We start from the raw sequence: 12,300 nt of genomic DNA on the forward strand, positions 1-12,300 counted from the left end.
CTTTATCCTTTACCTAAGCTTACGCTGGAAATGCCGCGTCTTGGCCAGCATTGAACACAAAGAAGAGAATGCTGCTGCAGTCTTAATAGCCCTCTCTCTGACACCTATTTGACAGTAAAAAAAGACCCACACAATCAAGATATTTCTCTGACAAGCCTAAGTTTTGTTCACCCATGGGCAAAAAACAACCTAAGTAGCAGAACTGGGGAGAGCAGCTACATTTCACTTCCAAATTCTGCCCTGAAAGGCCCCACATACCTGTCACGGAGAGTGTTGGGACCCAGGTAGGGGTACTGGCTGTCCTTAAGTTTTCCTTTGATGAGCTGATCTAGTGTTTCTTGAAGGAGAGGCTGGTGTTGCGTATACACATTCTCAACACCCTACAGTGCAAAAAAAGCTCTTGTTATGAATTAATACAGCGAGGCAGCAGGCTTAGGGAAAAGATCAGCAAAGACACATTCAAAGAGCTAGAGCATCTGATGGATACAGCAAGTGTTAATCACTGAAGTCCAGATTTAGAGGCACTTTTCAGCAACCAACTTCTATTGTCTTTAATGAGAATTATGCCCTAAATGGCTAGTGCACTTACTATTAAATCTCTGAAAGCCACAAAACATGGCACTGCAGTGCATGCGAGCCCTGCTCCATCGCTGTAATTTTGATTGGAGCTATCATTATTTCATCCATGGCAGATCCATACCTTCAGTCCTTTGAAGAATTGTTTGGTGATGGCTACAGCGTCCTTGGGACTGAACAGGTCGCTGCCCCGGACCCGTTTCCCTCCATATTCCACAACAGCAGACACTAGCTGTACAGAGAGAGGCAAGAACAGAATCCTATTAACCTGGGGAACCAGCTTGCAGGGGGTTATTGTCCATTTAGGCTCAATGGAGGTACAATGGCCAGGGAGTCAGGGAGATCAATCCCAAACATACAGTGCAATATAGGGAGAGGCAAGGAGGAAGAGGAGAAATACTCCCTATATACATCAAGCAAGTCAGTCTGCTGTGACACTGCCTGCATAAGAAGAGGGACTTTCATTTCCATAGTCTGTTGCAGTGATAGCAAATCTTTCATACGATGTGACATCATGCTGTTTCTCCACCTCCTCTCCAGCTGCTCAACACATTTGCCAAGCACTGCCACCCTCTCCCTCCCAGCCAAGCTCCTTTTACAGTCTCCTAAAGTCCCTTGCTGCAACTATTGCCTATTCAGCAGCAGCAGGAGCTGGGGGAAAGGGGGGTGGAGAGGAAGAGGGGAAGGAGAAAGGAGACATGTTCAAGGCCCTGCTTATGTGTCGTATACCAGCTCTAGCAGGCTTCTGGCAGGTGTGCCATGTCTGCTTTGTTCAATCCTTCATTATACACTGATTTTAGAAATGGAAATTAAGTAATTAGTTATGCCTTTAAAATAACATTGGCAGGCCCCAGTCAAGCTCAGGGCTCCTTTTTGCAAGGTGTGGTGCTATTCAACAAAAAAACATTGTGCTAAACCAAAGAAAGCAAGCAACAGGCAGCTTACACCAATTAATGATGATTTTCCACCTCTTTGCCCTCCTGTCCCACTCATTCATGCAGCAGAAGGAGAAATGTTGCAATTACCTTTCGATATTTCTCTGACACCCCCCTGTTCTTGAGATCTGTCATCAGCCCTGGCAGGCTATTGCTGCTGTGCCGCTCGTAGTGCAGGGCATAAAGCATCACCAGCCGAGCGGCATCAAATTCTGTCACCTTGGGATTCTGCAGGAGGCGCCGCACGTTCTGAAACAAGGTAGAGGGTAGCATTAATGGAGAGGCCTTCGGAGCACATTAAACCTCCAGCTCCGGAGCAATAGTACAGGCTAATATCAAGCCCACTGCCTAGCAACAAAACTGCATACAGGAGGAATGCAAAGGATTTAAATTGTGTCATAAGCACGGCAGCAGAGCCTAGCTTCTTAGGTGCTCGATGACTGGATTTATTAGAGTACAATGGACTGCAAGTCGCTTTCGGGTCTCTTCATGGAATTGGGAATTCATAACCCAACTCTGTTGTCCATTCTTAACTCGCCATAATACACTTATGCTAAGCTGAGCCCACCCTGCAGCCTCCCCTGAATGGGAGCATCAGCAGACACTTGTAGGAACTTTTAACCTCTGCCCTTCCTTTTTGAACCTGGGCAGAGCTGGACCTGGCCCACAGGTTCCAAAGTTATATTGGCTGTCAAGAAAAAAGAGCTAGCAAAATTACACACTTTTTTTTTCTTTTGAAAGGTGTGGGGCAGAAGCAGCAAAGTCTCAGATAATCTTTGGACATGAGAAGCGGAGGAGCAAGCGTCACGGGATTAAAGCATGAAAAGGAAAAGAAAGATTACTGCACTGGAGGTAAAGRAAGCAAACTATAGTTATTTACTTCTAATAAGCAGATCATTACTTTTGCTGGTGAAGAGACCATGATACCATTGTAAATATAAAGGGTGCATCCCCCCAAAAGTCTGCCTATTAAAGTACAGACCATTTCCAGAAAAGTTTCAGAATCCCTGACGCAGGCCATTTACCCTCCAAGGATTTTAGGCAGGATATAATTGCCTGTCTAATTTGACAACTGGCTGTATAAGTGCTACTCCTTGTCATTACAACAAAAAGCACTTATTTCCTCTCTGCGACCTCTCAGTCATTGTGCAGAGTTGTACAGTTGAGATAATGGCGTTAAGAGAACAAACACCAGAGCCAAGCTGGTAGCTTAGGTGAGCGATGGGAGTAATAAACTTCTTAACTCTGCGCTTTGAGATGGATCTCAAAGAACAAGCATCAGCTACTGAATGTGTTTACAGACATCTGGYTAGGGCTGGACAGATGCTTTAGGACACAGCAAAGTCTGAGATTCTCCCTGTGCTGAACATTAAAGCAAAACAGCCTGTATTAGCTCAAATGCAAGGGAGCAGAAGAGCTGCCAATTTTATAGTTGGAGGCAGAAAACATGGCAGTTCCAAGAAAGGGACAGAACCAGCCAGGATTTTTTCCACTCTGTAAATGTACACGACCTTCAAGCACTCCACAAAATCCCAGGGCGTCTTTGCAAGATGCTCACACCCTCCTAATACAGATAGGCAACATGGACACACTCAGTTAGAAGTGCTGTGAAACAGTTATTATTTACCAAGCTGATTCAGCTGTATCTGCTGTAATTTGTTTGGCTGATGCAGACTAGTCATAAAAAATACAAGGTAAAGCCCTGGCTTTGAGGCGGATCAACAGGAGTTTTATCATGGACTTTGGTAAAGTTAGGACTTCACCTTTAGGGACAGGGACAGAGTCTCACGGAGATGTTGCTTGCAAGATTTTCGATCCTGTGCTAGCATCACAGTGGCAATGCCTATATAAGCTGGAAGCAAGTAAAACAGTAAAGCTACTGTCCATCTAAGGAGATGGGATTCAAAACCTCCCATTCATCTCTCAAGGCTCATGTACAATGTCAAGATTAATAAGAGACCAGGAAAAGAATAACCAAAACGTACTGTACTCAGGGGCCCTAGGCCACCAAAGAAATTACCAATTGCTGAAGTTACATCAGTGGGAGAACAATTCTGCCTTTATTTCGTGCCCTGGCTTATTCTTCATGGCTTCTGTGGCCTTTCCCCTTCACTACCATTAGGAGACTGCAAGAGGGAACAGCCTGGGGCAGTGCAGCTAAAGAGATACTGATCTCTCATGTAGCAAGATACCAGTCCCCTAGTTTTGCATTTATTTTCTAGCTGCTACATGTTTTCCAGTAGGTCTCAGTTGTTAGAAATACAATACAGCCCGTTAGACATGTGGCTGTAAGCAAACTGCAAGCAGCTTTTGTGCTGTAAGAACTGCAGACATACCTAGTTAGTGCAGACTAAGACCTGAATTAGCATCAAGGCGAAATCTAGTAACAACCCAGCCTTGACAGTAGGGAACTCAGTGGGTGCTGACCTGCCTGTGTCTCTATCCCGTTTCCAGCTCTGCCACTTATTCTCTTAACTGTAGAGCTCGTAATGCAACTGCATCATCACTGGAAGTTCATGTCATGCCCTTCTTCAGTGAATCCAAGATAATTTCATAAAGCCAGATAATTATCCAAGATAATTTCAAAAAGACCAACATTTTCCCAGATGGTCTCCAACGCCAAGCACCCAAGTTTCAACACTCATGTTCTGCGCTGTGTTAAGTCTTTAGCAGAATCTCTGCCTGTAACATCACGGATTACAGATCACAGCACACTCATGATGGGCTGACAGTGAGATTAGAAGTCCAATATTTGACTTTTAAACTGCATAAGCTTGACCTAGAAACAATGATTGGGCAAGGGAACCTCAGAGACTGTCTTCCGCAAATGCATTTTATGGCTACAGTTCCACTTCAGAACTTAGTCATCTAAATTCTACCAAATATAAGCTATTGAACCATTCCTGAGCTCATATATCTATATAGCTGCAATGACTTCAGCAAGCCTATACTGATTCACATCAGCTCAGGATCTGGCAATAGATTACAATACTTGAAGAGCTAATATTATCACATAGCCACCCACTTGGAGCACAGACTAACACAGGCAAGGAAGAAATGTATTTCAAATCTGTTGAAGATGCTGTAGTCAAAGTGCCTCTCTAGTATTTTGTAAAGGAGGCCATTACATGGTGTAGCTTCTATTTTAGCTATAAAAAATTAAGGAATTGTTTCTTAATATTGAGTTGCTGGTTGAACTCTGCAATAATACAGTCATTCTTAGCAAAACTGCTATATTCTCTGAATAGTCAGCAGCTACAATTCATCATTATTGACATACTGTCAGATACTAGGTCAGGTCATGGAATCCAACAAGCCATCATGGGGTCAAAAATTCAGTCTATACTCAGCTATAACAGAAGTCTCTTTTAGTCTTTTTGAGTCCTCTTTGCCAAAGAAATCCTTTATCTTAGAGGCTTTTCACTGTTAAAAAAGAAAAAAAAGTAAAAGCCACCACCCGAAAGAACAGTCTGGTTTAGACAATTTCATGGATTCCATTTTTTTCCCCTCCCCAACAAATACAACAAGCTTCTACACAGGGGTCCAAGTTTTGTTCTAGCGATGGCGGCGCAGGCAGCTTGCCAGAAGCAACTGACTGCATATAATGAAGGAATGTTGTACTGTGAAATGTAAAGACAGACGTTGCAAAGATGCTTCTCAAGCCAGTTATTAACTATGATTCATCCCCATCCGAACTGAACGGGTAGGAGAAGAGTAATTCTAACATGTAATGTCCCAACCCTGCGGGATATCTGCATGCAGAACTCCCGCTGATCTTCAGTATTAAGGTTTCATCAAGAGGGGAGTTTGCAGGATCAAACCATCCAGAAAGAAACAAAGGATCAAGGTTAGGTTTCGAGCCTGAGGTACCTGGAGGGCACTGGAATGGTCATTCTGACAGGCCAGTTCCTGCTCAACTTCAGACACCTCTAGCAGGTTCCGCTCACCAACCAGTCGAGAGAGCTCTCCCACTACTGTCACGTGCTTTGATACCGTGCCTGACATCTTCTTGAACTGCGGGTAATTCTCCACAAATGCCTGCAATGGGGAAACCAAGCCAAACAGTTCTTTAAAATAAAAGCAAGAGACAGTAAGAGACAGCTTATACAATTTATCACTAATTTGCACACACCCAACAATTTGCATCAGTGAAAGCCTGTTGACGAGGCACCTCTATCCCAGGAGCCCATAGGATTTTTCCAATTATAAGGAGATTTTTGGAAGGGATGTAATTTTTATTTACTCTTAAAATAAAAGGAAACAGCAAGCCTGCCCACAAACATTGCCATGATTCTTTAAATCTTGAGCACAGACTGAGTTAATAGCCTGTGCTCTGAGCTGCTGCCAAGTGACCCAGCTCAGATGTAGAGTTAGCGCAGTCATATTGGGTTAAGCTAAGTGCTTAAACTAGAACTTACTGATTCAGTTGTAGGGCTTCTGGATTCCAGTAAGCTCTAAGCAGCAGCTCAGAGAGCAGTCAGAACAAGCAGGCTTGTAGACTACCCTGCAGTGATGCAGAATGGCCTATCAAAGTGTCTAGTCTTCAGTGAAGAAGGTATCTTTCCCCTTCACCGCATGAATGAGCACAGTGCAAAAAGGAGGTTCTTGCTCCACAAAGAGGTCTCAACTGTCAGTACTGGTAGCGTGGACTGTTAATGTACAGACAGGAGCAGTTTGCACTATCCTGCAATGGGTGAGATTTAAGAAGTCCAGTCAGTTATGCATACATTGTCTGTACCTTCATATCTGCTATGGATTCCAGTTTCTGCTGCTCCTTAGGTTTCCTCCTCTGGAAATCTTCCATAAGATTCTTGATGTTACTGCCAATCTCTGCAAAGTTCAGGTACATGTTCTGCATGGAACAAAACAATGATCTAAGAGAAAGCGCTCCAACGTGAGTCTTGATGTAACTGGAAAAAAAGTGGTACTCTCTGTGCCCAAAACACTGAAGTTCCATTGCATATCTTCTCCCTGAGACCCCCAGCTTGAACAAGCAGCTCTGGCATTACTCCTGGATTTATTTAAAACTATAAAAAGGACACATTAATCCACTTCAGATGCTGCTTGCATTACACTGTTTTTCATCACCTGCATAAGCTATACAGTACAGCATCACTCTGATGCTCCAAATACCGGAAAGATCCTTTCTCTGTCAGGCAGTTCCATGACAGAACCAAGAATGGAACTTGATCCCCAAATTCAGCTACTCAGGAAGATTCCCATGATAAGACACAGACACCTACGTTGGCGTAGAACTCGTCATTCTCGGCAGACAGAACCACTTCTCGGAGATCCTTGCTTATCCCAGGTACCCGAGAGAGGTCAATACGGTTGTTGTTAATCCCCAGCAATTCGTGAACCATAGCCTGGTACGTCCACTAACAAGGATGGTGAAAGAAAAAGGGAAATGATCACTTCAGTAATAGAACAAACACCACTGGATTCAGGCTGAACTCAGACAAAACCAGTTTACACTCCTCTAGCAACACATAGTGGATTCAAAGTGTATCCCTCAACCTTTACCAGAATGTTATAATAAGAAATAAGTATTACTTCGTTATAATCAGATGGGCATCCCATTGTGAGAAGTGCTGTACAACACATAGGAAAACCACCCCGATTCCAGAATGCTTACTTACATTCAAAAGACATGACCCTCTAAAAGTAAAGTAATGGGGATTAATATTCCTGTTCAAACAGKTCTATTTGCCACATTATCTCCCCCTCCTCTGCCTGTGAAGTGGCATGTATTTTTGGCAGCAGAGGTTCCACAGTTACAAACTGTACCATTTCCGACATGCTCCTGTGCTGCTTATGCAGCGGTGGGAGTGTGTGTTTCTGCACATCAGGGAGCTCCTATATTTGTCCCGGGAAGACTAATATTAATCTACAGAGAAAACTGAAAGCTGATCAGAGTGCTGACATGCCTGACACTCCATTTATGTTCACTTGAATCTCTTTTTCTGGTAGGAAATCTCTGCGCAGCAGATGATGTTTTCAGTGCCCTGKGCTGAGTGCAGTCCTTAACTCTATACACCAAGCCTGAGCTGGGCTTCTGACTGTCAGGTCACTCCGATATACAAGTACCAGCACTAGCTGCTACGCCACGAGCACCACAGAAGCCCTGGCTGCTGTTCTGAGGCAGCCCGGCTGCAGCTCCAGCCAYTACCTAATCACTAGACTGACTTGTGTCTGAGCATCCCCACAGAAATGACAAGAGACAAATAACAGACTGTTTGATGCCAGAATCTGCAATACAGCTACAATGCAGCGAAGAAAAACATCACAATATCTACATCGTAAATACTTCTCCCCATCGATAACACAGAGAGAGAAACACAYGAGTGCAAGGTCACTCAATAAATGGGTAAATGTGCTGCCAAACAGCCTTTACAAATAAACCCTTGAAAAGGACACTGCCAAAACACAAGGACTCTAAATGTTAAGTATATTTTACAGAAGTGTAAGTAGCCTGATTTTCCAGGATGCTGACTACATCTGCCACTGAAGCCAGAACAATCCGTGCTCAGCAGTCTGAAAAGCAGGCCACAGATCAGAGAGGGATTTTAAAAAAAAAGAAAGGAGAGAGGTACTTTTTACTTTTAAAATACAAACCATGCCCTGCCAGGTTGTGAACTCCAACTTGCTCCTACGGCCACATGGCTCTGTGCACTTCCAGAACCCGYATTCCTGTCTCCAACCCCTTGCGCAACTGTGAGATGATTCACCTGGTTCAGAAGTGGGGTGATAGCATCATCAGACCGGTCCAGAATAAGAAGTAAAGGAGGAACCTCAGTGCGCCGAAAGTCAAACAGCTCGTACTCTTTAGTGATTACYTGCTGTTGAGAAAAGGAAAAAAAGCCACTTGATCTTATGTATACTTGGAAAAAGTTTCATTTTAGTTGGGATTCAGGTGAACAAGAAGTAAAGAGCTGGTGAAAAATAACTTGTGCTGCTATCTTGGTCTACTTTGCTAATGAAGAAATAATACCTGCTCTCAAAAGGCATCAGGTAATCTACTGACATTTCTGATAATCCCAGGAAATATGGGTCTTGATCTCTTTTACAGGCTGGGAGCAGGCAGAGACAAGGGATGTGACCTGCCTAAAGCCACATAATCAGTAAATGGCAGACCAAAAATCCTCTGAAGAAGGGTATTGCTCTCAAAAGCATCAATGTTTAAAAAAATTAAACACAACTTAAGGACACTGTCGAACTCATTTCACATGACTGTAAGGTCTTACCATACCTTCACACATTCAGCAAGCCTCTTTGCTGACTCAGAGGAGAGCTGGTACCGAATCATGGGGCATTTCTTCAGAGACAAAAGCAGAGCAGTCAGCCCTTGAGTTGTTCTGGACAGCTGGGCTGGATCCCAGTTGCGACCCTAAAAGAAAGGGTGCGTCTAATATGGATACACCATCCCTGAACTCTCTCTGAGATAAAAGTCTTGTTTCTTTATAGGTAGATTGTAGTTTGACTGAAGGAGCAGGTACACCAAAGGCCACAATCCAGATTCCCCAATAYACCCCTCCTTGCCAATTCCTTTTAAGGATCAGCTACCCCCTTACGGACTGTAAACAGCAATCTGCCTGCTGGGCAACCCACTGCAGTGCCCAGTTTGTTGTGGCTACTGGTCTCTCTGTTAACCATAAAACAAGGCCCTGGAGGAGCATTAGCTTTTTTTCATACCTGGCAGCAGCCCAAGAGGTTGAGAGAAAAAACGTGTGGATTCACTGCAATGTAATCTCCATAGAACTCCTGCCAACAAGTGAAAGCAAATACAGTTAAGTGTCTTGCCAACCCTTATTCAGCCTACAAGAGTAAGTGTTCCAACATCAGCAACATTAACGCTAAAATCCTAAGCAGTGCACAGACCCGTTGAATCTGATCATTTCTCCTTCCTCCATGCCCAACCTCTCAAATCCCTACGCTTCTGCCGACAACTCCACTGCCAATTTCTGCTGTGTCTATTTTTTGCGTATGTAGCTCTTTGYCAATACCAGAGACAACATGCAGCGGCCTTGCTGAAACACAAATGCTAACGAGACCAGCAGAAGCTCTGACAACYGGAGGGCAAGGAGAAACAGAGGACGCATGCGGTTTTCTTCCTTTTATTTTTTTAATCCCATGTGTACAGTCCTCTTTGCTTCTACTCCTAGACTGTTGCACAGTGTTTCTGCATACTGTTCAGGAATTCCAGACGGGCCTCTCCTAGCCACACCTGAATTAGTTAGCTTGTACATTCGCTTTGCTAGCGCTTTCGGATGAGGAGATCTGTTTAAGTTATTCAAAATTCACCTGAACTTCTGCCACAACTTCCTGCTCATCAGCCTCAGCTAATGACTTGACATCGCTCTTACTGATCACGTTACTGAAATCTGAAAGAAAACAACAGTGAAAGAATAGTCAGCCTCTGAGAGCAACATGTAACACAAGAAAATCACAGAACAGTATGACCGGATTTTCCACTGGAACAGGAGCACATTGCAACAGATCATTTGACTTTACACCTGCAATTATTATGCAGGCATTATAATCTGCTTGTTACTTTACACAGATATTCTGAACTAATTCGCTCTCCAACTTGCTGCCTCTGGTGCTCATATCTAGTCTACGACTGCAGCACACGACCAACGTGTGCCACCAAGATTCCACACGCAGCAGGACACATCGGTATGGGCAAGCACAGAGTTCTCCTATCCTCTCCCTGACCTAACACGCACCCGATTAGGCAACACCATCTACAGCACTACTGCACTCGGTAGATTTATAAAGGTAAAAGGTGATATTAAATTGCTTAACACAGTGACACCTACATCTCTGCTGAAGCTCCTAGACATTGTTGTGTTTATTGATATTAGGTCACCACCACCCTTTCCAAACCCGTATCCCCTCGCTCCCAAGGAGGCAGCTTCGCTCCTCCTGCGCAGCATTCCTGCAGATCCACAATGACATCTAGAGGCCACTTCCATTCATTTGCYAGAATCTCACGGAATGGGAGCATGCGTGGTGCCTTTCCTAGAGGACCAGACTCGAACACAAAACTAGCTATAGCTATTCTGCTTAATTTCCAAAACTACACAATATTCTGTGGCATGAACACGGCATGTGAGAAACACCTGCCTGTTAYGCCAGACATTAAAAGATGCTGTGCAGCAGCTTTAATCCAACACCGGGATGTGAAGACTATTCTAATACTGACTCCAACAGTATTTACCTTCAAGATTTGGGCCAGTCTCTCATCCTGGGCATCTCAGTTTTCCTTCCAATAAAAGGAATTTTATCCCCAGCATTAGCCTTCCTTCATGTTTATGAAGCAACATGATGCTTTAAAATCACAGAAGTTTTCTAGAACAAYCTGTATCAGACTAATACATAGTTATGGTGTTCCTTCGTAAAGGAAGTTCTTTCAGTTTACTTATTTTATCCTGTATATACATACTGTTTGCTAAAAGGATTTGACTGGTGATCTAAATAAAATAAAAACTAGAATTTGCACATTTTCCACATTGCTTAAATCAGGCTTGAGCATATTACAACAGAACTGACATAACCTGCTGATCAACTTCAAAAACATTTCAGTAGATGTCCCACATCGGTATTTTCCGCTGATCATCAGATCAGCCCCTGACAGGTCAGTCTAACCGATCGGACAAAACGGAACGCACTTACAAATAAAATAGATGCTGTACTTGGGCCTGCGCAGCTCCTGGATGAGGTTTTCCACGTTCTCCTGCATAAAAGCAGAACCAGACAGAGCAAGATTTACGGAGCGCTCCTGCCACGCGACGAGGGACGTCGTCACCGGGCCGCGTTTCGACCTGTCCCGCTCGGCYGGGCCACCCTCGTCACAGCCGTGGGGTCAAGCGCCGAGGCGCCTGCGGGACGCGCTCGCCGTCGGGCACGGGCGCTCGGGGCGAAAAGCGGCGCTCGAAGCTCCTTACCTTGGTGGGCCGCAGGAAGCAGAGGGCCTTCAGGTGCTTCATGGTCTCCCTGTGGAAGGAGTCGATGCGCTCGAAGAGGTAGACCTCCTTCTGCAGGATCTCCGACTGCGTGTACACCATGCTCACCACGCCGGTCTGCACGGGCACAGGAGGCCGCGTTACAGCGGAGCCCAGCGGGGCCGGCCCGGCTCCCCGGCCGCTCCCCGGCCCTGCCCGCCGCCGCCGCTCACCGTCTCGCGGTCCATGAGCAGGACCTTCATGCCCGGCCCGCTGTCCTCGATCATCTTGGACACGTATTGCTTCACGGCGAGCACCGCGTTCATCTCGCTTCGGTACCGCTCGCCTCGGCTCGGCTCGGCGCGGCTCAGCCACCCTCACGGCCCGCGCCCGCCGCCTCCCTGGGACTTGTAGTCCGCGAGCGGCGGGCGCCGCCGGGCAGCGCCGGGGGCCGCCGCGGTTCCGGACTACAACTCCCGGCGTGCCGCGCGGCGCGGGCCGCGGCCGGGGCGGAGGGCGGCCTCGGCGGGGCAGCTCCCCCCCTTCCCCCCCTCCCCACACACAACCGCCCCCGGTAACGGCCGCCGCGCGCCGGGGCCCAGGTGCGTGTGGAGCGGCCCTGCCGGCCCGGGGCCCCTCCGCCGGGGCCGCCCCCCATCACCCCCCCGCCGCCCCTTCCCCGGGCCCGGAGGAGAGTCGAGCTGGCAGCGGGGGTGTGTGTGTGGGTGTGTGTGTGAGGCCTCCTTGAGGGACAGAGCGATGCGACACTAAACTGACCTCTCTTCTAGGGCCAGGTCCCCCTTCCAAAATGCCTTTGCTTGAAAAGCAAGGTAGGTCCTCGGCCT

At 46.2% G+C, this 12,300-nt stretch overlaps 1 protein-coding gene across 4 annotated transcripts in view; it reads right to left on the reverse strand.

Annotated features, from left to right (window-relative positions):
- Nucleotides 1–11,847, reverse strand: part of VPS45 (vacuolar protein sorting 45 homolog) — a 28,018-nt gene extending 16,171 nt beyond the window's left edge. For all 4 annotated transcript variants that reach the window (XM_026085757.1, XM_026085759.1, XM_026085758.1 and 1 more), the window contains exons 1-13: nucleotides 11,689–11,847; nucleotides 11,459–11,593; nucleotides 11,187–11,247; nucleotides 9,813–9,892; nucleotides 9,204–9,272; nucleotides 8,761–8,898; nucleotides 8,240–8,350; nucleotides 6,755–6,889; nucleotides 6,250–6,363; nucleotides 5,382–5,549; nucleotides 1,602–1,760; nucleotides 701–808; nucleotides 259–380 (exon numbers count right to left, since the gene is read on the reverse strand). In XM_026085757.1, the coding sequence (XP_025941542.1) occupies nucleotides 259–380; nucleotides 701–808; nucleotides 1,602–1,760; nucleotides 5,382–5,549; nucleotides 6,250–6,363; nucleotides 6,755–6,889; nucleotides 8,240–8,350; nucleotides 8,761–8,898; nucleotides 9,204–9,272; nucleotides 9,813–9,892; nucleotides 11,187–11,247; nucleotides 11,459–11,593; nucleotides 11,689–11,781 (1,493 nt within the window). In that variant the 5' untranslated portion in view covers nucleotides 11,782–11,847. The remainder of the gene's footprint in view (nucleotides 1–258; nucleotides 381–700; nucleotides 809–1,601; nucleotides 1,761–5,381; nucleotides 5,550–6,249; nucleotides 6,364–6,754; nucleotides 6,890–8,239; nucleotides 8,351–8,760; nucleotides 8,899–9,203; nucleotides 9,273–9,812; nucleotides 9,893–11,186; nucleotides 11,248–11,458; nucleotides 11,594–11,688) is intronic.
- Between the last annotated feature and the right edge of the window lie 453 nt (nucleotides 11,848–12,300).

The sequence above is a fragment of the Apteryx rowi genome, unplaced genomic scaffold (genome assembly GCF_003343035.1).
Source record: "Apteryx rowi isolate R43461 unplaced genomic scaffold, aptRow1 scaffold_673, whole genome shotgun sequence".
NCBI classification, from domain to species: domain Eukaryota; kingdom Metazoa; phylum Chordata; class Aves; order Apterygiformes; family Apterygidae; genus Apteryx; species Apteryx rowi.